The sequence below is a fragment of the Chlamydomonas reinhardtii genome, chromosome 6, assembly GCF_000002595.2.
Source record: "Chlamydomonas reinhardtii strain CC-503 cw92 mt+ chromosome 6, whole genome shotgun sequence".
Lineage (NCBI taxonomy): Eukaryota > Viridiplantae > Chlorophyta > Chlorophyceae > Chlamydomonadales > Chlamydomonadaceae > Chlamydomonas > Chlamydomonas reinhardtii.
The window spans coordinates 6,065,041-6,089,701 of NC_057009.1; the positions used below are offsets into that span (position 1 = coordinate 6,065,041).

The window sequence follows — 24,661 nt, forward strand, 5'->3', positions numbered from 1 at the left end:
CAAGTGCCTAGTGGTTACAAGTCGACGTCCCAACAGCACGCCCTCCAGAAAACCTCTGGCAGCACACTAATGAGCCGTACGCTGCGGCAGACGGCAGAACTGTAACCAAACCATGAACAAACGCACAGCTCACAGTTCACGGAACACGGTAATATTCACTTGTTCATGATGCAAGTGGCATGTTCAGCAGTCCTAGCTCACACTGCCCAAGGCCTCGCAGGCCCCAGCCCCTACCTCCAAGCCTGGTTCGCTCTGGCAGCTCTGTAGTGCGTGCTCACGCGTGCTTACGCCATACTCAACTCGCACAATCCTTGTACATACAAGCGCACGAGCACATACCGACTTGCATCAGTGTATGAGGGCGCCCAGCGGTGCGAGGGTGCGGCAGCGCAGACATCAAACAACGAGGGAACAAACAACAGACTTATCGTGCAATGCGGGCCAGTCTCGGCCGCGGTGCAGAGGGCGGCAATCGAGCAATGGATATTGTTCTGCCCAATTGACGAGCACAGCAAGCCTTGCCCTGGACCAAAAGCACATACTCATTTACAAAGGCTTCCTTCGAAGTTCGAACACCTCCGCCTCTCGCAGCAGCTAACCAAGACACCATTAACGCCTCATGTTGCTGCAAGGCGCAAGCATGAACCTGCCATGCCAGCCGGAAACACCCACAGCCATCACCCATGCACCCAAATGTTCGAAGCGGTAATGGGAATACCTTATAGCCTCTGCATGTGTCCACAATGCACACATGAGACCAACAACAGTGGTCCCCGGATACGCGCGCACTGCTGGCTTCCACGCAATACCGCATCCATCCGCACCCCACGTCCGCACCCCCCACCTCTCCTATTGTCGTGCCTCTCGGTGATGCAGTGCCCTATGACAGTTAAGGAATACAGGTTCTGGCCGAGTCTTGGCCATTACTCACTGGCAGTGTTATGAGCCGCCAACCCCGCTGAGCCCTTCAAGGGGCGCAGCCAAGGTGGCTACCTAGAGAACAAATGGACGGCCGGTCGGCAGGGACGCCTCCCATCAATACCCACTCAATCAACAGGTGGATCCCCCCGGACATACCGCAATACTAAATAAGCAGTGACTGTTGCCCAATCACGGGGAGCCGCCCCTTCGAAACAGACAGGCAGGCGATCCCACGCTCGCAGCACGCAGCGTGGAACTACTGCGCGGCAGGTAAAGTCTCACGCGTCGCAGTGTTTCCAGGGCCTTGTTAACGCAAAGTACCAAGGCGCACGTAAACCAGCCGCACATAAAACATTCAGAGGCAACTGGCCCAAGGACACGTGGATACGCACGCCATAAACTTGGGGAGCCCCACCAGTTCTCCAAAACCAAGAACAGTTTTACGCTGCAACGAAATGCACAATGGTTTGTACCGGTAAGTGTTTCACGCAACCCCACCATGCAGGGTTGCCAGTCCCACTCCGAACGCCGCACCAACATCACCCATGCCATAGCCTCGTTTAAAAAGCAGCCATTCATAGGCAACGTACCTTAACTGCTAAGAGCTTGAAGCCGTAAGAGCTCTCTTGACCACGCGTTGAGGTTGTTTCAGTTTCTCCCGCCCTCCGGCAGCCTCAATCATAGTCGTAGCGACGTTGGGGTCGGCCGGGACACACGCAATTCGCCCACAAGCAATCATTTGCCGTTCAAAGCATTTCCTGGATTTAGATAAGGCTCCAGACGCCAATAAGTCCTGTAACATGTGCCAGTGTACCAGCCCAAATGCCATGGGCATGACCAATAACATCTATGGTACATTTCAGAACAGACAAGTGATACCGCCAGCTTTCGAACGTGTAGAAGCCGCACATAAAGAAAGATCCCGGTCGGGTCACATGTACGCAGGCGCACTCCAGACGCAGACAAAGTTCTCTAGCACTCTGGCGGGATTGTGAGTTTGTGTCTTGCCAAATTCTCACGCATAAGGAGGCGTCAAGGGACCACTCATCACTTCGACCAGCGCAGCAGATCAACGGTCTGCAGTGGCGTACGCCGTTCTGAAAACGATGCCACTACTGGGGCATACAGGGTAAGACAAACAAAGCTGCAGCGCGATGCAGATCTAAACACCCACAGCAGCGGGACTCACTTCGCCAAGCCGCCTCTTGCGTCTTCTGCGGCATCTATGCGTTTACATGCGGGCACAACAAAGCGGTACCAGCCCCGGTGCAAAAGACGTGACGGCAAGCCTGCCCTCTTGGTGCACCGCTCATGAATCCCCTAACGTACACACGCGTACGAAGCTTACTGCAGGGCCCCCTTGAGGTATCTAAACATTCGTGAGCTTCATCGTCTCCAACTACCGCACGTTTCCCGCTCATTCCGCTTCTCCGCGCACACGTGTAGCATTTCCTCTACAATATCCTCTCTCGTGCGCACCGGGACATGTAGCGTTTATTCTCCCTTTACGGGCACACGCGCACGACCTTCACAGATAGCAGGCTTCGCTGCTCACATGGACTGGCGTATGAAGTCGACGCCCGTACCCGCCAGAGCCAGGCGCAGCCTCTCCTCATTGATTTGTTGAATCTGGCCGTTACTGTTACCGTTAGAATTGCCGCCCGCCATCGATCCAAGCACGAGCGGCTTCAGCACCAGTGGCTGCTGCTGCTGCTGCTGCTCTGCCCGCCGCATCTGCTGTTGCTGCTGCTGCGAGAGCTGCGCGTAGGGCTGGTTCGACGCCGCGCGCAGCGGCAGGGCGGCGGACCTGTTGCCGCGCATGCGCTCGGCACCGCCATCGTCTGCGGTGAGGTCCAGCGACACAGCGGCCACCGCCTCTGCCTGCTCGCGCCGGTGCAGCTGATCCTGCTCCTGCTGCAGCATACGCAACAGCTGCTGCTTCTGCTGTTGCTGCTGTTGCTGCTGTTGCTGCTGCTGTTGCTGCTGCTTCTGTTGTTGCTGTTGCTGCTGTTGTTGCTGCTTCTGATGTTGTTGCTGCTGTTGCTTCTCCTCCGCCTCCAGCTCAGCGCGCAGCCACCGTAGGCCGCCCTGGCCCGGCTGGGTGCACGCCGTGTCGGCCGCCGAGCGATGTGGCGGGGGCGGCAGCTTCGCGGCGCCGTTGGGTCTGGCCGCCGGCCCGCTTCCGGCGTCCAGGGGCAGCGACAAGGTTGGCGACCGCTGCACTGGCACCGATTGCACCTTGGGCGTCGGTTGCAGGCCAGATTGCTTCTGTGCCTGCTGCTGCTTGACAGCGGCCAGCGTCGCCACAAGCGACGCGGCCTCCACGGAGCGCCCACCGCCGCCGCCCGTCTTCCCGGCGCCATCGTCCGCTTCCCTCTTCCCGCCTGGCGCCTCACCGGCGGCGCCCTTCACAGCACCAGCCCCCGGCACGGCATCGCCTCCACCGCCAGCGACCAGGCCGGTCAGCTGCCCCACCACTTCGCTCAGCTGCGTCCGCGCGGCCTCCGCTGCACCCAGCGCCCGCAGCAGCCGGTCGCGCTCCCCCCGCAGCCGGGGCACCTCCTCCGCTGCGGCCTCCGCCGCGCCCAACTGCCGCGCCAGGCGGCCCGCCTCGGCGCGCTCGCGCTGCGCGGTGGCCTCCGCCGCCTCGGTGCGGCTCTTGAAGTCGGCGAGCTGCTTGTGCAGGGCCAGGACCTGTGCGGCATTACGTGGCGTGGCGTGGCGGTGCAGAGGAGCGGAGGGAGGGCTTGTTCAGGCGCCGCAAGTCCGCAACACAAGTCAATGCCCATTGCCCCACGGTAAGACGATATGTTGTACATTGGCGAGTGCAGTTGCCGTACCTTCCCAGCAATCCATTAGGTGACCATCGCAGCGCACCATCCGATACCCATCAGCCCAGCCCAGCCTAGCGCCACATGCAGCGCGCACCTACCTGTGTGCACGCCGCCGCCTTGGCTGCGCGCTTCTCCTTGGACAGCCGCGCCACCTCACCCTCCAGCCGCTCCACCGCCTCAGCCAGCTGGCTCACAGAGCCCTGGGCGGCCGCCTCGCCTGAGCGCCGGCCGCGAGTGAAAGCAGCCGCCAGGGCCACCGCGTCGGCGCCGATGGCGGCGGCGCCGCCGCCTGGCCGGTGCGTCACGACCGTGGTGCCGTTGCGGATGGTGGAGCCAGGCAGCGGTGGCGGCCTGGCGGCACCGCTGGCGGCGGCCGGGCCGGCAGTGATAGTGGCAGCTGCAGGGCCACGGTGCGCGAGGCCCTCCGCCTCGGCCTCGGCCTGGCGCTGTACGCGGTCGCGTGCGGCAACGCGAGCGGCCTGGTGTGCGGCTAGCATCTCGGCACGTGCCTTCACGTCGCCCTGCGCTTCACCCGAGCCCATGCCCGAGCCGGGTTCCTCCTGGGGCCTTCCCAGGCCTGCCAGCGCCGCCGCCGCGGCCTGCTCGTCCTCGGACTCCTGTGCCTCCTCGCCGTCCTCCTCGTGAGGTATATTGCTGCCGAACGGCTGCAGCGAAGCAAGCTCCCCGGAGCCCCGCCAGCGCAGCGGCTGCGGCTTGGCCCCGCCGTCGCGCTCCCCCTCCAGGGCCACCTGCTGCTGGCCGTCCATGTCGATGTCGTCATCGCTGCCTGACTGCGCCGCAGTGGCGGCCACAGCGGCCGCCTGCCGCAGCAGCCGCACCAGCTCCTCCGGCCTGGACAGCAGCGGGTCCAGACTGGCGCCGCCGCAGGAGTCGCCTCCGGCGGCCGTATTGGCGTCGCCGGCAGCATTCATTGTGTTGGCGGTGGCGGCGGTTGGCGCGGTGGCGGCGGCCTGCGCCACCTCGGCCGCGCCCATCAGCGCGGCACGGCGCTCGCGGCTAGCTATGCTGTTGCCGCTGCCGCTTGCGCAGCGCAGGTCGCCCTGTATTGCCAAGAAGGGGCCCACAGTGAGCGACAGTGCCAATTACGGATTGGGCGGTTCAGCTCCCCTGACCCGTATCCCCTAGCTGTAAAATTCCCCCCATCGGACCAGCCCTGCTTGCAAGCAGCGCCCACCTCATTCAGGGACGGCGTTCCTGATGGGCCCTGCGAGCCGTCTGAGTGTGATGACTGGCCGCTGCCTCCCACGCCGGCGCCAGTGGCTCTGCAGCCCGGAAGGCCGAGTGCACCGAGCCGGTCCTTGACGCCCAGGCCGGCACTGTCCGGCGCGTGCACACTGCCGACACCCAGACCCACCACATCCTCTTCCATAGTATTAAGACCAGGGCCGTGCTGAATACGCTTGAACCTACGTTGCGGGAGGGGTTTACCGCGTGTGAGAGTTCGCTAGAGCGGGTTCCGACACACAGTGTGAACGGTAGCAAGCGCAACTTGCATACTGCAGCAGCTTTCCTATTCCTGCCTATGAAAAGTCACTAAGGACTTCGCAGGAACAAGTATCGGCACGAATTGGTTCGCCAACTTCCTAGGCACTATGACTGGCGTGTTCCAAGTTCGTCATATTCGTTGTGCTGCGTGTTGTTCAACGAGGCCTCGAAAGGCGCTCGCGCCCTCTAAGATGTTGGCCGCGACTGTCAGCACTACGGTACGCAGCAGGTTTCCACTTGCGCTGTTGCGCAGGTTTCGCTGGCGCAGCAGCAGGGAAGTCGGTGTTGTGGAAAAAAAGCCAGGGCTCTCGTGGCAGGCGCTAACAGAGTGTCGACTCCTTCCGGGGCAAATGCATGATGATGCGGTATGTCGGGTGTTTTTCTGGCGCTGCCTACCGCAGCGCCTGCCTCTAGCTGATGCAGCATTAGTCCTACTCACCAACCGTGTAGAAGACGGGACCTGCCAGCCGCGCAGCTCAAAGTCCTCGCTCGCTGCGGGAGCGCGACGGAAATGTCCTAGACGAAATTTCAGGAGTGTATCTGTACTGCAGACAATCTCGGGTGCAGATGTGCGCTGCCGAAGCGTCCCGGCACACGCAGTCGTCAGTCAGGTCGTCAGTCAAGGGGTCTATCACAAAGACTATGTTACTTGCAATTAATTGCTTCTGTAAATTACTATGTTTGATTGCTGGAGAAGGTGTGCTCTTTGCTGCGATTGGTTGCGGCGTGGCACCGACTGCAATCGGTCAGTCCCGGAATGTTCGGCACTCGACTGAATGACTCAATTCGCCCGCTTCCGCGTGCAGCGTACCAGCGTCGGGACATCGTACGCTAGGGTGTATTCAGCGACTCACGAACGCATCACGAATGCATTTTGCTGCAGCCAAGCAGTTTGCCGAAATCATGACAACCGTTCCCGTTACTTTGGTCCCAACACTCGCACACTTGCCAGATCGCTCCGTGGTCACGCCTAACCCTTATATTAACTCAATAGGGCACACATATGCCGCATGGTATGAAAGCGGGCGGACTCGCGGGGAGTCCGGGACATCCGAACGCGTTGGCGCGTTCTGGCGCGTTTGCGCGCTGGGACCCACCTCACCCGCTCACTTCCCAGCCCCTCACGCCCCACGCCCCACACGCTCTCTCTCTCTGTGTGTGTATGACACGTATGCAGCTGGTGTCCCTGGCCTCCTGCCTCATCCCCGTGGAGAAGTCCACGGGGAAATAATAGTAATAGTATCTACGCAGGGCATGGGTGCCCGCGTGTCTTAGGAGGAGTGAGACAAGCTCACCCCACCATCAGAAAACTTGATTTCCCTACCCCGGCTCCCCTGCGCGGGGGCCGCCATTGGCGGTCCCCTGGGTGCGCGCTCCCGGGCGGCAACGGGTGTTGGCAATGCCCATCTCTCGCTCTAGCCGGTAGTACAGGTTCGCGGTGCCCCGGAGTGTGGTGACGCTATGCATGTGGAGACGTGTGCAGCAGGCCTTGGCTGCCTGCAGTTTGGCCCCCAGGTCTTTGAGGAGAGATTCAAGGGTACGAGGGACAGTGCCACCGTGTCCCAGTGTAATAACGTGCTTGGTATCGTAGTGCACAGTCCACCCTGCAGCTCGCATGGCAGTGGCAAGGGTGGCGTGCTGCGCTTGTTTTGAATGAGCTTCTCGCTGTGGTGCAGGTCAGAGGTGTATCCAATTTCAAGGATGTACACGGGGTAGGCCCCTTTGTTGGCTGGTGGGGATGTCACGAAGCGTTCTGCTTCGGACCGGGGAAGGTTCGGGATAAACAGGATGTCAGGCCGCATCCTGTTGAGGTCTGCGGCGGGCACTTGCGGGCAGAGCCAGGACGGCGGCCGCATGCCCGCACAGTACCCAGGCAGTTCAGCTCGGGAGGTGGCATCCATTATCATGTAGCCACCACCGTTGTGACCATGGTGTAGGCATTCGGCAATCGTCCGCACTGCGGGCTATCCTATTATTCTTGTAACCAATGCAATCTATATCCTAGCGCCAACCAGTTGGGGGCGCGCGCAGTGGCCAGCAAGGTGACCTGCGGTGCCACGCAAGTCCACGGGGACCATGCATCAAGCTCACCACACAGCTGGCGAACAACTTGCCCCGGGTGTTGCTACGATTACCGTACCTTCTCCCAGGGTCCAAGCCCAAGGCCCGTGTACAGGGAGTCACCACGCTATTCGCCTTTGCCTGTTTCCGTACTATCGCTTGCAGATAAGTGCAACATGAGTGCGTTTGTGTGTGTGGGGAGGGGTAGTCTATTCCAATCCAAGGGAATGGGGGGCCGGCCGGCAAGGGGGACTTTCATCACAGATGGCGGCCCTTGAGTCGTCCAGCAGAAATTGGTCACGTCCAAATCAGCTGTGGGGACCTCAGGGCCTGTCGTGGCCGTGTGCCAGCGCAGCTGCGCAGCGGCACTTTGAATGCGCGTGCTGACGGGGACACAGCTGAGGATGTTCTAGGCAGGTAGCCCCTGGCTCTAGGCGTCGCCCGCTGTCGCCCTGTCGCGCAGCAGTCACCTTGACACCATCACACCATGTCATAAAGCTGCGATCGCCGCTCCACATCACTGCGACATAGCAAGACAGGCAGACAGCCCAGGTGTGAGCACAGATGACCTAGGAATTTTAGGAACATTTTAGCAGCCTCTACGCGCTATGGGCCCACGACGCACTGAAGTCACCTGCCTGCCTGTGAAATGTCCGTGCCTATGATAACACCCGGAAGTGTCTGTGTCCTCGCTTTGACAATTCAAGGTGCCAGGGCCCGCACGGCCTCTGCCGTTTGCCGTTTGCAGATAGGATTGTGCGCTATACAGTGCGCACCGCCCTTGTAGCAGGATAGTCGGCAAAAGCCACATCCAGATGCCCCAGGGCGCCGTCCGCACGGTTATATACTTTTTGTGTCGTAGAACTTCCGTGTTCCGCCCTTGTGAACACGCAGACACACAGTGTCGACAAGTGCAGTTGCCTCATCAAGAATACACACACCCACACACACATACACACACACCACATGCAGATACACAACACACACACACACACACACACACACACACACACACACACACGCGCGTCCGGAAGACAGGTGCGCAAAGCGCGCCATGCCCACGGCCGTCCTTCCCTCATGCTAGTCTCACCTCCAACCTTAATACAAGTTATAAGGGCGGGACCGTCCGACCGCAAGCGCACGCTGCACCCCTGGTAAGATGGACCATCTCAGGCCTCAAGTAAAACCGCCCTTCCCTAGCTGGCTGTCCACTGTTCATACAGCTGTGTACATGAGTCCTAGCCAAGCCTCAGCCTAAGCATTATGACCGCGCACACATATCCATGGCAGCGCACTGACAGACATCCGCTCCAGGCAGCGCCCTCGACGGTTATGTTCTTCCTATCCTTTACACGCCAGCAGCCACTTCATATTGGAGGCTGATTGACACAAGCCGCACGTCGGCCGCGGCCGAGCAGCCAGCACCGAGCCATTAAGAGCCCACAGGACGGGGCGGTTAACGTGTTGTCACCGGCCCTAAGCGCTGCGCCAGTCTTCAAACACCCAGCTAGAGACGTATCACCGGCTAGGGGAATGGCAGTCTTCCTGCCAATCCGCTTCAGGTACGGTTTGCACTTCCAGCTCCTGGCGCTGTTGGCGATTGAGCCTGGCTCCGACACGTCACACGTGCCACTACCACACCTGCCCTCCCAGATGCACCTACCGGCCGGCACTGGCCTATGGGTCCATGCCTGCGTTCATTCAGCCTCCTGCGCGGCAGCCACCTCAGCTTGGCCGGGCAACCGCGGCAGCAGTCGGCTGATGTGCCCCACGTGCTCCCGGCGCGTTGCCAAACGGTCCTGCAGGCGTTGTCTGCCTCGACGACATCAACCCTCCTCGCCCGGGCACTCATAATGGCCATGTCGCAGTAAGCTACGTGGCAGCCTCGGATGCGGCCCAAGCTACGCCGCCGCCTGCATAATCTGCTGTTGCTGCAGCAACCCATTCTGGCGCAGGAAGGCGTTTAGCGCGTTCATGAACTGCTCCGACCTGAGGGCAGCACAGATGGGGTCAAGCTAGTTGCTGAGATGGGATGCTTTGCACTGTTTTGTGTGTGTGTGTGTGTGTGTGTGTGTGTGCCTGCGCGTGTTCTGGCATGGCATAGCGCCAGGTTGTGTGCGTGGGTACGAGGCTGTCGCGTGGCCTTCCTGTACTGTGTCAGCGTGGGAATGCTGGACAGCAGCAGCAGCGCAATGCGCTCGCTAATCATGTGTTCAATGCTGCAGCTGCCAAGCGAAGACTGTGCGTGGTGCGCGCGCATACGGCATGTGGACTGTGTGGTTGCTTTGCGGGCCGGCGGTGGTTGAGTCGGAGAAGGGCGCCATAGCACAGGACACGGGTCCACGGGTACAAGTCCACAATAGAGCACCACAGGTACAAGTCCACAATAGAGCACACACAGCGCTCGATTATGATGCGTAGGGTTATGCGGCAAGGAGCTGGCGCGGTGATGACGGCAAGGTGTCAGCGTTGAGTCGGCGCAACTGTACACATAGCTTTCCGCATGCAATTCGCCTCTGCACAAAACATGAATCGCCGACCCGGCCCACTCACGTGAAGGGCTGGCCGGGGTTGTAGGTGGGGTTCTTCACCACGTACTCTACGAATATGTCGTCGTAGAGTGACTGGAGCACGTCGCTCAGGTCGGGCGCCTCACGGTGCGTGTTCAGCACCAGCTGGGTTTGGTGTGTGAGGGAGGGGAGAAAGGGATTCGTTTATTCCAATCCCCAAGAAGGCGGAATACTACGACGGTGCATGGGCAGGAGCGTTGGATATACGATAAGACCACCGTACATAAGGTACAAGGGGAAGGAATACTAGAAGATCATGGCATGCGCAGAGCAACCAGCCCGCATACGGACCAAGGGACCCCCAGTTAGCGGGCTCAAGCACAGGACACCAGTTTTCTGCGCGAGGCACGGGCCGCACGGCTGGCTACGGGCTTGCCCACAGGCTCATCCAATGCAAAGTGGATCAAATGCTTAGCCTGGTCACACGCGCCAGGACCCGGGCGACATAGCCGTATGACAAACTTGCCCGCTGCTCACGCCCGGTCCCGCTGCCGATGGCCACCCAAGCAGTTCACAACCGTGCATGCTGCCCCCACCTTGATGCCGGATGGCACCTCCAAGAAGTTGCACTTGTAGTTGTTGGTCGTGAAGCTACGGAACTTGCAGCCTTGCCCGATCTTGCGCGGTGTGCCAAGCTGCGGCTTGCTGGGGCTGCGGGAGGTGACACGCAGGCGCAAGGGGCAGAGGAACGGGGATTCGATGTGCGCATACAACACAACTGAGCATGTATGCTACAGACCCGTTGACAACGCGCCCGCATACTCACTCTTTCGGGTCTAGCGTTGCGCAGAAGTTGCCTGCAGCGCGCGGGGAGAGGGATGCGGCACTGTCCTGAGCGGGTGGCCAGGTGCAGCGACCGCGCAGAGCTAGAATCCCTGCCCAGGGGCCCACCGAGCGTCCATATCAGTCCAAACATCTGCTTATGGTCGCCCTCTTGCGATCCAGCGCCGGCTTTCACAGACTTCGGTCGGAACCACGCATGGCTGAAGATGCACACGCCTTGTCGGTTAAATATGTAGATGTTGAAACATCCCATAGCTAAACAGAATATTAGTAACCTTTGTCGCTCGTCAAGTCAAACACAGGCTTTAGCGTCCAGGAGCTGTCGCGCAAAGCCACTGTTGCGAGAGGTGACCTTCTATAAGCATGAGCTGCGGAAAGAACCATAACAAATCCATGTGCCATCCATCCGCCGCACTGGTGGCTGTCCCACGAGGCTCGTACGGATGACCCAACGGGATGACCCTGACTCCTGAGCAGCGCTCACCATGGCAGGCCATGGCTAGGCGTGCCTGTCTTATTGGCACACGCCCGCGCATCCAACCCAGGCAAGTCCTAAACGTTCCGTCTGATCACTGCCGCCCACTGAGAGCGTGGCAGGGTCAGCGTGGAAACCAGCGCGGGCGTGGTACGTAGCGACACGGAAGCGTGGAAACCAGCGCGGGCGTGGTGGCGACACGGAAGCGGCCTGGAAAGCGGCGATGTACTTGACGACGCAAGCCGCCGTGGTGGCAAGATCGGCGCAAGCGACGTAGCGGCGCCACATGCCTTGGCTGCAGGTGTGGCTAAAAGTGAAACCCACGCAACCCCGCGCCATCCCGCACCACCGAACTACGGGCCAAGGCTGTGAGCAAGATCTACACCGTTGGCGGACCACAATTCCTGGTACTTCTAGGCGGTCTGGAGGTGGCCTTCTTAGGCCATCTTGTGGTGCGGGGCCGATTGCACAGTGACACAGGGGCTGGCAGTGGCCGCCGGGCCGCAGCTGCACAGGGACCGGCAGTAGGCTTGACATACAATCCGCCATGTCGCCATAATCGACCGTGGGGCCAGGCGGCCAGCGGCGGTGGCGCCTTTGAGCAAGTCAGTCCACGTCCGCCCCTCCTTCCCAGGCCAGGGCCCCTGTTTCTCATGAGGCCCTGGGCCCAGCAGTTGCGGCGTGCATGCGCGTAGCGGAGGGGGCGAGCAAGGCCACGTGGAGGAGGACAGCGCGGCGCCGCCCAAGAAGCGGCGCCGGCGCGCAGGTTGAGGCCTGCCCGTGTCTGCTTAGCGGTCTTTGCTGGCGAGCATAACGTGGCAGGGTGTGCGATGGGACAGTGTTAAGCACGTTGGTGAAGTCCCGTAGGGTGCAGCTGATTCCGAGACCCCAGCAGGTGGCAAACAATTTGCAACGGCAGTGCGGAGCGCTCGGCTGGTCGAACGCTGGAGTTACTGTACCGACAAGTTGCTGGCTGGCTGGAAGTTTGCTGACGCGCATTCCTCACGCTCCGGGCGCCCGGCCAGGCGATAGCACCACACAGACACACCGCAACGCCACACTCGCGATGCAGAGCCGCAGCGCACCTGCAGGAAGGTGACCAGCAATGCAGACAGAATGCAGCAATGCAGACGGAATGCAGCCAAGCAATGGCCGGGCGATAGAGAGGTGAAATTTAAGCCAAAACGCGCCGGATCATGGGGGGTCTTTCGGCAAACAGACGAAGACATTCCTGGGATTTCGGCCACTTTTGGCCGAAGGACAAGGGGTTTCCAGCGGCTACTCCACGGCCGAAACCTGCGCGGCATATGGTAAGAACACTCAGAGGGCTGTGTCTATGAGTGTTGACGGCGGGAGAGTGAGGTTGGGTCGGCGGGAAGCAGGGGAGGAGTGGGCGCGTCGTGTCGGTGTCGACATCTGAGATTGTTCTGGGGCATTGGGTTCACTGTTATATTCCCGCGCAATCGGCGTCCGCCGAGATCGCCGACACCGCCGCACACCGGCATACGAACCGTGCGGGTTGGGGGCGGAGCCCCCGGAAAATTTTGGGAGTGAACGAAGTGGCCAGACGAAGCCATTTTAAGGAATACGGCCACTGACGCCGCCCCTGCCTTCGTAAGATACGAGCAGGGGGGGGGTTAGTCTCGACTGGGAAAGGCCCCATGATCTCAAACGAAAGAGCTTGACGAGGGGACTCCAAATCCACTTTCAGAGTGTCAATTAGGGTAGTAACTGCAAAGTTATGGATGCGAATTACAATTGAAGGGACAGTTATGAATGCGGATGTTACAGAGGGGACAGTCCCAGCACCCGAAGACGCCGAGCCATCACATGCTATCAGGGCCCAACTTGACTCCACCAACCCCGACAGTTATGGGCCCTCAAAGTTCAGGGTCGGTCGTCGGGGTTGGGGGGTCCCAAGGTTTCGTCACGCGGATGTGGGTGGGACTGCCAGATTTCGTCTCCGTGCCGAAAACGCCCCTCTAAACGCTCCTCCCAATAGCACAAGCACTAGCACACATAAGCATGCACATACTAAAGCATTTGCAGAACGTTTGGCCTCTGGAAAGCGGCCGCATGTCCGTCCACATCGGCATCGTAGTAGCTTAGGCCCCACTCGAGCGTCTCTCACTGGTGTCATGGAGACTATGCGAACTGATGCTAACTTGCAACGGCCAAGGCTTGGTGTGGGTCATGGCGACAAGGCTACCGCCGGCCATCGACCGCGTCACATTGATCCCGGGATGCTTCACATGATCCCGGGAGAAAGTCGAGCAATCTCTACCGGCACACCATCCCGAGCATCATATGGACAGCGCAATTGTAAGCTTAAGCGCACGCCCTGGTGGTCTGACAGAAGGGTCGGTGGTCGGCCACGGACACATGGACATGTGTGGCATGGTTGCCAGTCAAGTTGTGCCTCCAGCTGAACTGGAGGTATACAACTGTAGAGCTCGCCGAGAGCAGTCGATTGACACCGACCTGGCTACAAACTAAGGGGTTTTGAGGGCAGTGTTAGGGGGTAAACGGTGGGGGAGGTCAGTCGTCGGTCCGGAGGGGGGGTCGGGAGGTTTTGGGACATGGGGTCTGGAGGTTTAGTTCGTCCCCCCCCCCCTGATACGAGCGCTGGCGACAGTATGATAGTTGCGATGGGACAGTGTAAGCGGTGCGATGGGATAGGGTAAGGGGGCACGTTGGCGTAGTCGGTAGTCCCGTAGTGTGCACGTATTGCCAGACCCAAACAATCAATCTGCCGTCTGCGACGTCAAAGGCGTAAGTGAGCGCGCGGCTGGCAAAGCATGAGCACGCGGCCTAATTATAGTTGCGGCAACAGCAGCACTGCGGCCTTGAATGGCGGCACGGGGCCAAAGGTTGGCAATGCTTCAACGCCCCGTCTCAAGCAGTCTCTAAAATGCAACTGATGCAGCTGCCTGCCGTTCATCCGCTTACAACCCCCCTCCCCCCACTGTCGCAGAGGAAGCCAGGAGGGTAGCGCTTCAGCTTACATGGGATCCCTTGTGCATGGTCTCTGCCTTCAAGGGGCATGCAGCGCATGCCTTGCCCCGACTGTCCTGGCCTGCGCAGTTTCAGTCGGAGCTCGGTAGCTGCTCCCGTGGGGGCCATACGTGCCACCTACGAAGCTTCTGCGTTCATCAGTTGCGCAATGGCATCCAAGTTATTCTCTTCAGTTCTCACGAATATTTTAGTCGAGCACTATCTCTACACACACCGTAAGAATAAAGCGACACGTCTACACCAAGTCCCGAATGGACTCCGGCTGACTACCTCTGCAAACAAATTGACCATCCACGTAGCAGATAAGCATGGACTGTCGACAAACACCGCCCCAAGAACAATTCATGTGGGCAGCCGCCCTACTTTGCGCGCACTTCCCTTCACGCTGACTGCAACGCTACCCTACACTACCATACTCAAGAATTCCTACCTAATCCTGTATAAGCCCTGCATCCAACCGGGCTGTAACTCTGGACCAAGTTAGCCCTGCGTCCTGCTAGCCCTGCCCGTGCACCTGCAGCTCAGCACCATTACTAGCTACGGCTCTTTACCATGGCCAAAAGCGTCTGCCTTCCTTCCAAGCGTACACCCACGCCTTGAACCCTCCTGCGCACTCGCCACGTGCTGTACACGCACAGCACGCAGCCCCACCACGCGCCGCGAGGTGCACAACGGGCAGGCATTCTGCATTCTTTGTACCCCAGTCCATCGTTCACCAAAATGAACAGACATACCTGGTCTCTCCAGCCGGTTTATGTTCAGGTAATTACGCCTGTCCAACATAGAGACCTGCACCTCCTCTACCTCACGGACGTCCTCTCGGAGCCTTCCTCGTGCGTTGACGTCGAGCCGCGCGCACCCCCACCGGACATAAATGCGCTCCATTTGAACCCGTTAACTCCACCCGGTTATTAATTAGTACCGCAAACGATGTTGCAGGAATCACGGCCAGCGTATCAGAGCACCACGAAAGGGAGTGATGAAACAGCTCAAAGCCCGCACAGCCAAGACTGGGGCTTCCCTTTCTATGCAAGGAAAAACAAAACATGCACGACGAGAAGGCTAATGAACCTCGACCTCTGCCTCGCCTAACTGCAGGACACGCTGTATCCTATTCTGATAAACCAACGCCGGTCTCAGTGGCAACGGGGGCACCAGAACCAGCCCACAACTCAAATTCTGCGTAAAAGGATGTGCGCAGGCGAGACTATTCCTACTCTGCATTTCACCTGCTATGGCCTACCATTGATGATGATGCATACCACAAACAGCAGCCGCTGGATGCAAACTCAGCCCTCGCCCTTGGCTAAACACAAGCCGCCGCCCCACCCGACCGAGGCAGTGGGTCATAGAATGAAGCGACACCACCCCTCTTCAACAGGCGCACAACGCTGGGCGAAGGACAGACCCCACGCGGCATGAAAACCCACGTGACAGCTTGCACAAAATGCAATACTAACCAGCAGGGCGGCGGCCACCGGCCGCCGCAACCTGATCATGGAAGAGCATACAAGTATATACGCACAAGCGCTTTGCACCGCGATGGCGGCAGCAGCCGCTTCACCGCTGAGCGGACGGCACGTAGCGCGCGACTACTGGCGAAAGCAGCCCCAGCTTGGCGGCGCTGGGCGACGCGCCGTCGGGACCTGGCGCCGTGGCCTGGGCGTACAGCTGGTGAAGCGCCTCCACGCAGGGCGCCAGGTTCGGCGCCAGCGCGGCCACGTCCACGCCCGCCAACTCCGTCAGCGCCGCAACCGTGCGGATGGCAGGCGCAGCACTGCCCGCTTGCGATGACGCCGCCGGCCCAGCGTTGCCCTTCACAGTCCACTCCGCCAGTACCAGGCAGGCGGTGGCCACGGTGCTGTAGCCGTAAGGCAGGAAGGCGTCGTACAGCAGCGATAGCTCCTGCACACGAGAGGTGTTACATTCATGAAGAGCTAAGGCAATGGTAGACGATAGGCAATCTTGGGGGCGGTAGGCACACATCAGTTCTTAACAAGACTGTACAAGCGGTTCTCGCTGACTACTGCTGGACCATGCAGGCAACTATCTTCCCCAGACCAACGAACGAGCACGGAGGGCCAAAGAGCGCGGCCAGGCTCCCAGCTAGCCTCACCGCTAGGAAATTGGCACACGTCTTGAAGGCCGCCATCGAGGCGACGTCCGCCGGCACCACGCCATCCTCGTACAGCAGTGCGTTGTGGTACTGACGCAGAAACACCAGCGAGTTGGGTACCCGGATGCGCCAGTCCACCGTCTCCAGCAGCAGCCACTCCATGCGCTGCAGGTCCTCGCGCTGCGGAATGACATACAAAATCACATCATGACTAACACACAGCAACAAAAAGTGGAAACATGGCCTCATCTTTGCGCCTGGGCTTCTCCCGTTGTCACGCGGTCCCTTCTGCACGCCCCTGTCCCGCAGAACTAGTCGGTGAACGCCAGCAAGAGAAGAGCGCTCCGCCAGCATACCTGATACAGTGGCTTCTTGTTGCCGTCCACCGCAAGCCCGACCCAGTCATCGGCACGGTATTGCGCCACCTGCCAGGTCGGAAACGGTTCTCACACGCTCGCAGCGTCGCAGTATATGACCAAGCGTTGATATTTGCTTAAGGCCCGCTGCAGAAAGCCGACGGCCGCAGAGCTAAACCAATCAATAGCGCCGGCAACCCACGGGCAGAATCAGCCCGTCGCGCCGACTCACCTCCTCGTGCTTCGAGGCCAAGCTGACGCAAGCGAGCGCCAGCAGCTGCAGCACGTGCTCCGGAGGGAACGTCTGCGGTTGAGGCAGGGGAACCGCTCAGTCGCTCGTCCACGGAAAGCGTGTCACCTGCCAGCCCAGCCTCCAGTGCTCGCGACTTACCTCGGTCCCCGCCACGAAGCGATCCAGTAGCGACACAGCTGCGTGGAGTGCCTCTTCGCTGAGCTTCAACGCCGCGACCACTTCAACGAGCCAGCTCACAATGCGCGGGCGATCCAGAGATGCGAACCGCCTCGCCTCCGGCCGGTCAGGCACATAGCGCAGTCCCGCCTGCCGTTTCAGCTCGTTCCTGCATGCACAGAAAGGGACATGGGCGCGCGATTCAGTCCACATGGCGAGCCAGGACTTGGAGTTGCATCGTTGGGCGGTACCAGACCTTTTGCGAGCAACGCCCTTTCAAACGCTTTCAAACAGCGCGAATTCGAACAGACTACGTTCGCTTCCAAAGATGGGCCCTGTCCACCGCGGGAATGCTGCCTCAACCGGACTCCCGAGCGGCTGCCGCGTTTTGTGATTGCTAAAACTGCCCCCAGTCGAGAGCCATCTACAGATGCGCTGGCTGCAAAATCTGTAGGAACGAATGAGAAAAGAATGCTGGGTATTCAGGGGGGGCGCGAGGAATCACGGGAAGCGTTTGCCCGCTTTGTGAGGAGTCCGGGCGGCGTTACGGCTTACGGCCCTGCTTGTTAGAACAAAGTCGATGCCTGCAATCATTAAGCGACGCCCCGTGGCTCACACTCCCAGGGGCAGTACGTGTTCCCGCTGGGCGGGTGCCAACCGTCTGGCCGTCTGGGGCGAACTTTGCCGCAAGGAGCAAGCGCTCAGTCCCCCTCGCGCATGCCAAACCACGAAAGACTTACTTGATGATCTCCCGAAAGTCCTCCACTGCGAAGGCGTGCCGCGGAAGGCCGGGAACTTGAGCACGAGCATGCGCGCCACTCCCGGGCACGTCGTCCGGGAGCAGGCTATGCTCATCCTCATCACACTGCAAGCTGCTCTCCACCTCCGTGCTCGAGGAGGGGTTGATGGGCGTCGAGCGTGAGGAGTTCGCTGTGGTGCAGTCCACCGTCTGCACATAGGGCACAAGCATGACATGTGCTTTTGTTATGGGTTTTGAAGCCACAGCAAGCACAGATCGTTGCAAAGGCAGGCTGCGCGGCGAAATCTTCACTTCCCCCGAGCTAGCCCCTCCGCGCCTACCTCCTCTAGGCTGTCCATAGTGTCAGACAGCAGCCTTTGAGGTGTCATGGGACCAAACGGAGCCATATTTCGCAGACGCACGAGGAACAGCGCCGGCCCCGCAAGATTACAGCTCTCACTGCATTCTGTTCTGTCTATCCTACAGTCCTATTGTAGCAGTAACCTATTCTACTACTGCCTGATCCCTGTGACGGAAAGAACACAGCGGTGCTCAGCAGTGGTCGACTGGTCGTGTACTTGAATGGGCCGGGATGGCGACGGCATGGCATGACGCGGCACTTGTCTTGACAAATGTTACCTCTGAGATAAGTCTACGGGCGACAAACGACCGTTCGTCTTCTGGCTGTAAATATCGAGCGGCGCATCCAGGAACTCGAACCAGAGAGAAGCTCCCAACCCCCACCAAAGGCGGGCCCCACAGCAGCTCAACTTAAACTGGTTGTAGTTATTTATACAGCGCTTGTTGTTATTGGCACCTGTTTCCGCGCGGTAAGTGGGAAGGAAGGCACCGGCGCTAGCGCTGCTCGATAGTTGTAATTTGATAAGATATAGCTCGTCTTGCATATTAAGCTCATTACCGAGCGGTCGCGGGGGCCGCGGCTGGCAGCAACACATGCGGGCATGTGAAATGGCTCGCTTCCCTCAGACGGAAAGTTTCGTGGGCGCGGCAGGCACAGGAAGTGACACCATACGCCATGTTCCGGTCCTCTTGTTGACGATGCCCTTAAAGCAAGCCTGAGGGTTGTATGGAATGGGCGCGCTGAGTGCACGGGGTAAAAGTCGCCGCAAAGTTACCCTCGTTACCTGGTGTCGCCTGCAGGCCGTGCATGTGCTGGGCATGGGCACTCTCAACCGCGCCCTCAAGTGCCTGTTTGACCATGCGTACGCGGGCGAAAAGCTCCCGCCGTACGACCAGGAGGATGCCTGGCGTCATGCAAGTGTAAAGGTGAGGCCATGCGCGCCTTGAAAGGATGACGGCAGCGCTGGGTAGCGTGAGTACGAGCCACCTGAGGGCGAGAACAACCGCAAGCGGGCTCCACAAGAAACTCTGCTACATCATTTTTTGTGTCAAAACGCCTGCTCACTTCTGACGCTGGCACTGGTGGTGGTGTAGGGCGGGGCAGAGCAAGGAATTAGTGCGTGGCGCCTGCACTATGGTGCTGGCACACACATGCATACCCATCTTTACCTGTGCTCTTAGCAATAAGACTAGGCGTTTCATCACCAGTTCGAGAAGCAAAAGTGACAAGGCAAGTACCCAAGCTCTCAGCAACCGCCTGCGCGTGCTATGGGAAACCCTGCTGCTCCAGCTACACAAGCCCGGCTTCCTGCTGCAGACGGTGGCATCATACTCAGGCGGCAACTACACAGCCAAAGCACAGCGTTGCACACATGGCAGCGCCGAACCCGTATGCGGCACTACACTTTCCACCACTCCGCCCTCAAAGACACAACCTCAACAGCTAGAATTCTGGGTTATGAACGCTTACGACCACAAACCGTAACCTAGCTCGAACATGTTCGACTCGCGCTCTAACGCAGCTGTGCCTGTATGCCACGCGACTGCAGGTTTTTGGTGTCGTTGCCGCTTCTTCCGGTGCAGACCCCAAAGTGGGCATCACGTGGCGTGACCTGTACACCTACCTTTCACGCAACATCCCGGTGAGCGCCAGTAGGCCCGCCGCTGCTTGCGCATGGCTCGGGAGGGTGGGAGGACGCAGCGGCGCCGACGAGGACGCTTTGTGTGCAGGACGGTGGGGGCACCGCCATGCGGCAGCGCTGCAGCTCCCCATCTCTCCTGATGACATCTCACCACCACCAGCACCACCCAACAGAATGCCCTAAACGGCCCTAATCCCCAACTGACTTGCCAAATGCCAACCCTTTACCCTCCCCCTCCGCCTGCTTTGTACCTTCCCCGCCCCTCCAGGGCGGCGCCAGCGCCAAGGCGGTTGACGCGCTGTTCCACAGCCTGGACCGCTCCTCCAATGGCGCCGTCACGGCAGACGAGTTCACAGAGGTGGTCATGAAGAGGCTGGGGTAAGCGGCGATTGCGGCGTACAGTGCGTGGCGGCAGCAGCAGCAGCAGCAGCGGCAGGGCGACCTGGCGGTGTTAGGGGCACAAACAGGGCGGCCCGTAACGCCCAGTAAACAGGGGCGATGTGTGCAGGGCGGTTCGTGTCTCCGCGAGCGAAGCGGGCAAGCCTGGGGGCCGGGCGCTGCAAGACCAGGGCGGTTTTTGCTGTCGGGTAGCCGAGGCAGCGCCTGAAGCAGCCCCACAGGCCTGCCTACAGCACCGCCAAGCAGGCTCGCTGCTCCTTGCTCCCCACTCCCGCACCAACCCCTCCCTTGCGATGCGTGCGCTGCCCAACACCCCAACACTACCCCCACGTGGCCGCACGCGCACGCAGCACCATGCGCGAGGAGCGGGAGCTGGAGTCGCGGCTGGCTACGGCGGTGCCGCGCATCCACGTGGTGCCCGGCTCCAACCGCCTCAACTTCCTGGCCAAGACAGAGGCGTTCAAGGTGCAGGTGGTCACGTGAGTGGCGTCGGTGGGGGCAGGGGTGGGAGCGGGGCGGTTTATTTCAATCCCAACTTGACCAACACCCAGAACCAGCCAACAGGGCACAGACGGGGCAGGGAGGGAGCGGAGCGCGGCGGGGCCTGCGAGGGTTGACGTGTCATGCCTTGACGCCCGCTGCATTGCCTGCTTGCCGCGTCCCTGCCGCACGCCATGGCTGCGCCATCACAGCTGACGGCTCCGACCCCTCCCCCGCCTCTCTTCCCCTCGCCTGTGCCTGTCGCAGCCGTGCCTGGGTCCGTGACCTGGGCGCCGCCTGGGCCGAGATGGACTTGGACGGCGATGGCAAGGTGTCCGCCGCCGACCTGCGGAGATACTTCGGCCGCGTGCAGCCCGGCCTGCTGGCCTTCCTGCCGTCCATATTCCGCGCCATCGAGAGCCGCAGCTTCGCCAGCGGGCGCAGCGCCAGCGCAAGGCCCGGAAGCAGGGGCGCCGGAGGAAGCGGCGGCGCCGGAGGCGGCGGCGGCGGCGGCGGCGGCGCCATCACTTTCCAGCAGTTTCTGAAGGCGTTGTACCCGGAGGCCTCGCTGTCGGACCTGCGCACGCTGCAGGCCATGGCCGCCGACCGCAAGAGCCGGGCTGTGGCGGCGGCGGAGGCGGTGGCCAACGACAAGCTGCTGGCAGAGATACAGGTGGGTGGGTGGGTGGGTGGGTACTGGCAGGGTGCATTGACGAACTCAGCAGGGAGAGCCACTGGCTCCGAGAGCGCGGCGGGCTTCCGCACGAATGCCCAGAGGCACCTGGACATGCGGCCCAGGCAGCCGGCCGAAGCGGGCGCAGTGTAAAGCTTGGTAAAGCGAGGAGGCACGCGACCTCACTCCGTGGGTTTGCCCTAGGTTTGCGCTAAAGTTGGCATGCGAGTACGGCATAATGCTGAGCAAAAGCTTTTCTTTGCTGTAGTCACAGTCTCAAGCGTCGGCGGCACGTCGTGGTGCAAGGTTAGGCGCCATCTTTGTCATCTTTGATCAGCTCCAACTACTCAAGTGGCTGCACCCGGGCAGCTTCCTCAGAGCACCACGACCACTAACAGCAGCAAGCGCATTCATTCGCATGCCGGACCCTCCCAACTCACTGAACCGCACCCGCAGGGGGTCTTTGTGGTTTTCGACGATGACCAGAGCGGCGAGCTGGATGAAGACGAGTTCGTCAGCGCGATGGAGCTGACAGGTAGGTTGGGGCGGGGGGGGGAGTGATCTTTTCTCTCAGGCCCAACATCAGCCCGTGCAGGGTCGAGGATTCCGCATGGTTAGTATAGGTTTTCTCTGGGTCCAGTCGCGGCAAGGACGTGGCGCAAGGCATGCTTTGAACCTCGCAAACCTACCCCGATGCTGCCTGGCTGAGCTCCTTTCCATGTCGTATGTCCCGGTCACAGGGCACACAGCGGCGGAGGCAAAGGGTGAGCAATGCATTGCAGTGAATGCGAGATGAACTTCCGGAGCTCGATCGGGGGGGGGGGGGGCTTAGGAATGCTGTGCTTATGCCGGTCATGATAGCCGCCTGATGCTGTGTGTGGTTGAGGTTGGGGCCGCGGCTGACATGCGGGCTGTGACGCTGACAGTTAGGTGGGCCACATAGAATGGGCTGGCCTGTCACGGTTGTCGAACACAAACGCGCGCAAGGTGTGACGTGGGACATGCCCCCCCTGCAACGGAGCGCTCCGTAACCTCTTCCTTTTCGCTGCGTGACATGAACATAGACATCGTATCGGCATGCGGCGATCATGCGGCCCCCTGCAGGCATCTTCCAGCAGATCGACGCGGACGGCAGTGGCGCGGTGTCGTGGGACGAGTTTCGCAAGTGGTACACCAGCAGCTATGCGCGCTACATGGAGGAGAGCCAGCGCCGCATGCTGGACGATGAGGCAGAAGCGCCGTTCGGGTACGACGACGCATAGGGACCGGAGGGCGGGCGGGGGCTTGTGAGAGGGCCGAGGAGGGATTGCTGGAGGGTGTCCTGGCCAACAGCGGGGAAGAGGGTGGCGGCGCAGTGAGGAATCGGCAGGAGGGATGGGGCGGCGGAGCGGAGGAATACAGCAGGTCTTGGAGCAATAGGCGTGGGTGTACAGTAGTGGCATTAGGCTTAGAGCACGGCCAAGGCGGACGGAAGGCGCGTCTGTACGCGTTCGGCCAGCGCGCCGCTGCAGGATTGGTGCGGGGCGTTTGTGCGGCGCCGGCATGTGCAGAATAGCATGCGTGCTATGTTCATGTGCAATGCATGCCAGGTCGACGTGGAGGGGCGTCCTGCAGGGACTGGTTAAGCATGCATGCATGAGTGTGTGCGCATTGTGGGGCCGCTGCAATGCGGACGGAGTGAGGGGGGACGTGTCAAAGCGCAGGCGTAGTACGGTAGGTGACGTGCGCGTGACGCTTTAAACTGAGTACTGTATGTACTGCTACTGGTACATCCGATGGGTCGTTATTTACGTGACACTATTCATGTGACCGTACTGATCCGGCACGTCAACGGCAGTCGGCAGATCGCCTCAGGAGTGGATTGTTTGTTTTACTGAGATCATACTCTGCAATCTTCTCTGTTTGTGTGCGTGAGGGCGACTGTGTGTGTGTTTGTGTGTGTGTGTGTGTGTGTGTGTGTATGTGTGTGTGTGTGTGTGTGTGTGTGTGTGTGTGTGTGTGTGTGTGTGTGTGTGTGTGTGTGTGTGTGTGTGTGTGTGTGTGTGTGTGTGTGTGTGTGTGTGTGTGTGTGTGTGTGTGAGAGAGCATGTGAGCATGTGACCGCGTCATGTTGAAGACGTCAACAGAGACCAAACTTTGTTCTGGACGTGGGTTTGCGTAAGTCCTTCTTCCTCTTTCTTATACTGCTACCGTATCTTCTGTTCGTGTGTTGGCTGGTTGTCTTTCCATACCTTGGGGCTAAGGCCTGTGGTGGGCCACCATATATCTTGTCTGTGTGGCGTGAAACAATCCATAAATGGAGATGTACCGGTGGATGCTGGATCCGTCGCATGCGGTGCCTTGTTGTAAGGCGTTCGGATGTTCGGCTATCGCCCCTGACTGAACGAAGCCATGGTCCTGCACTCCTACGCCTGCTCAGACAGAAAGTTTCGTGAGGCGGTGCAGGCACGCAGGCAGTCAGGAAGAGTCTGAGATAGACCCCTAGACATGCTCACTTCGTCATCGACACAACAGCAACCGGCTCAGGTACGACCATGCGTGAACGCAAGCGCGAATCCCATTGCAACCACAAAGTGATGATGATGTGTTACAGAGGTGGAAGTGTGCGTTCCTGAACCTGTAACCGAGCCGCAAGGGCTTCTCGTCTCTCCTGTTTGCGTCACAAAGTGCCAGACTGCCATGCACCGAGCTGTCCAAGCGTGTCCAAGAGGCATCCGTGGCTCATGGGCACTTCAGCGTGGGCGCGTGGCACCCAGGGGAACTGGTGGCACCACAACTCCACAAGAACTCCGAGCTCAATTCCACAGGCATGAGGGGTGGGCAGGGCAGCTATTCTGGCTCGTGAACTGCGTCAGCAGGCCCCTCTTGTAACCAATGCAATCTATTCTGGTGTCCGCGGAGGGCTGGAATTGAAAATCTGCATCGGACGAGGCAGACCAGCAATGATGTGCCGAAGGTTTCGTGGGCGGCACTAGGCGGCAGACCACAGGCAGGCGTGGGAGTGCCCGCTGCGGACAGGCGGAGGTTACATGTGCCCACGCCGTGTTGAGAGCACACATTAGCTCCACTACCGTCAAGGATGCGCAGGGACTACGCGCAGGGTCATGCTGCTGGAGCTGGAAGGGTGAGAACTTGTGAGAGGGGAAAACGGGGCAACCTGCCCAGAACCTTCTTGTAACATGTGACAGCCCATGCCAATTCAGTTTATTTTGCGGAAGACGCTACGCCATTTGCTGCCGGTGTAGCGGGAGGCTTGGATGAATGATGCGCACTGAATGCGGGAACCTAGATGAAGGGGCGATCGACACGGAAGGCGTTCTA

At 60.0% G+C, this 24,661-nt stretch overlaps 4 protein-coding genes across 4 annotated transcripts; 1 reads left to right on the plus strand and 3 right to left on the minus strand.

Moving 5' to 3' along the window:
• Window positions 1-2: 2 nt before the first annotated feature.
• CHLRE_06g289650v5 (uncharacterized protein) lies at window positions 3-5,935 on the minus strand. Its single transcript, XM_043063403.1, has 4 exons — window positions 5,701-5,935; window positions 4,951-5,182; window positions 3,854-4,816; window positions 3-3,615 (listed from the first exon to the last, which is right to left on the minus strand). Exons 2-4 carry the CDS (start codon window positions 5,143-5,145, stop codon window positions 2,473-2,475), a joined length of 2,301 nt encoding a protein of 766 aa, XP_042924109.1. The 5' UTR covers window positions 5,146-5,182; window positions 5,701-5,935; the 3' UTR covers window positions 3-2,472.
• Window positions 5,936-7,569: 1,634 nt separating this feature from the next.
• CHLRE_06g289700v5 (uncharacterized protein) lies at window positions 7,570-11,028 on the minus strand. Its single transcript, XM_001695467.2, has 5 exons — window positions 10,784-11,028; window positions 10,659-10,689; window positions 10,429-10,543; window positions 9,876-9,997; window positions 7,570-9,311 (listed from the first exon to the last, which is right to left on the minus strand). Exons 1-5 carry the CDS (start codon window positions 10,806-10,808, stop codon window positions 9,224-9,226), a joined length of 381 nt encoding a protein of 126 aa, XP_001695519.2. The 5' UTR covers window positions 10,809-11,028; the 3' UTR covers window positions 7,570-9,223.
• A 3,049-nt stretch (window positions 11,029-14,077) lies between these two features.
• On the minus strand, window positions 14,078-18,318 carry CHLRE_06g289750v5 (uncharacterized protein). Its single transcript, XM_001695468.2, has 7 exons — window positions 18,127-18,318; window positions 17,787-17,995; window positions 17,029-17,215; window positions 16,870-16,941; window positions 16,638-16,706; window positions 16,282-16,461; window positions 14,078-16,070 (listed from the first exon to the last, which is right to left on the minus strand). The coding sequence occupies exons 1-7, from the start codon at window positions 18,142-18,144 to the stop codon at window positions 15,726-15,728; spliced, it is 1,080 nt and encodes a 359-aa protein (XP_001695520.2). The 5' UTR covers window positions 18,145-18,318; the 3' UTR covers window positions 14,078-15,725.
• Window positions 18,319-18,435: 117 nt separating this feature from the next.
• On the plus strand, window positions 18,436-24,617 carry CHLRE_06g289800v5 (uncharacterized protein). The gene is made up of 9 exons (XM_001695338.2): window positions 18,436-18,615; window positions 18,947-19,072; window positions 19,696-19,788; window positions 20,057-20,166; window positions 20,538-20,666; window positions 20,935-21,340; window positions 21,797-21,875; window positions 22,081-22,104; window positions 22,445-24,617. The coding sequence occupies exons 2-9, from the start codon at window positions 18,965-18,967 to the stop codon at window positions 22,600-22,602; spliced, it is 1,107 nt and encodes a 368-aa protein (XP_001695390.1). The 5' UTR covers window positions 18,436-18,615; window positions 18,947-18,964; the 3' UTR covers window positions 22,603-24,617.
• The last annotated feature ends 44 nt before the right edge of the window (window positions 24,618-24,661 follow it).

What these genes read in the sequence shown, in the direction of transcription:
- CHLRE_06g289650v5 (XM_043063403.1), bottom strand. Translation starts at nt 5,145, where the DNA reads ATGGAAGAGGATGTGGTGGGTCTGGGTGTCGGCAGTGTGCACGCGCCG. An exon ending in GAACGCCGTCCCTGAATGAG is followed by an intron (nt 4,817 to 4,950) that starts GTGGGCGCTGCT and finishes TTGGCAATACAG; the next exon opens with GGCGACCTGCGCTGCGCAAG. An exon ending in AGGCGGCGGCGTGCACACAG is followed by an intron (nt 3,616 to 3,853) that starts GTAGGTGCGCGC and finishes AATGCCGCACAG; the next exon opens with GTCCTGGCCCTGCACAAGCA.
- CHLRE_06g289750v5 (XM_001695468.2), bottom strand. An exon ending in GACTTTCGGGAGATCATCAA is followed by an intron (nt 17,216 to 17,786) that starts GTAAGTCTTTCG and finishes CTGTGCATGCAG; the next exon opens with GAACGAGCTGAAACGGCAGG. An exon ending in ACAAGAAGCCACTGTATCAG is followed by an intron (nt 16,462 to 16,637) that starts GTATGCTGGCGG and finishes GTCATTCCGCAG; the next exon opens with CGCGAGGACCTGCAGCGCAT.
- CHLRE_06g289800v5 (XM_001695338.2), top strand. Translation starts at nt 18,965, where the DNA reads ATGGGCACTCTCAACCGCGCCCTCAAGTGCCTGTTTGACCATGCGTAC. An exon ending in GGCGTCATGCAAGTGTAAAG is followed by an intron (nt 19,073 to 19,695) that starts GTGAGGCCATGC and finishes ACGCGACTGCAG; the next exon opens with GTTTTTGGTGTCGTTGCCGC. An exon ending in GTGGTCATGAAGAGGCTGGG is followed by an intron (nt 20,167 to 20,537) that starts GTAAGCGGCGAT and finishes ACGCGCACGCAG; the next exon opens with CACCATGCGCGAGGAGCGGG.
- CHLRE_06g289700v5 (XM_001695467.2), bottom strand. Translation starts at nt 10,808, where the DNA reads ATGTTTGGACTGATATGGACGCTCG. An exon ending in TGGACTGATATGGACGCTCG is followed by an intron (nt 10,690 to 10,783) that starts GTGGGCCCCTGG and finishes CGCGCGCTGCAG; the next exon opens with GCAACTTCTGCGCAACGCTA. An exon ending in AGGTGCCATCCGGCATCAAG is followed by an intron (nt 9,998 to 10,428) that starts GTGGGGGCAGCA and finishes CACCAAACCCAG; the next exon opens with CTGGTGCTGAACACGCACCG.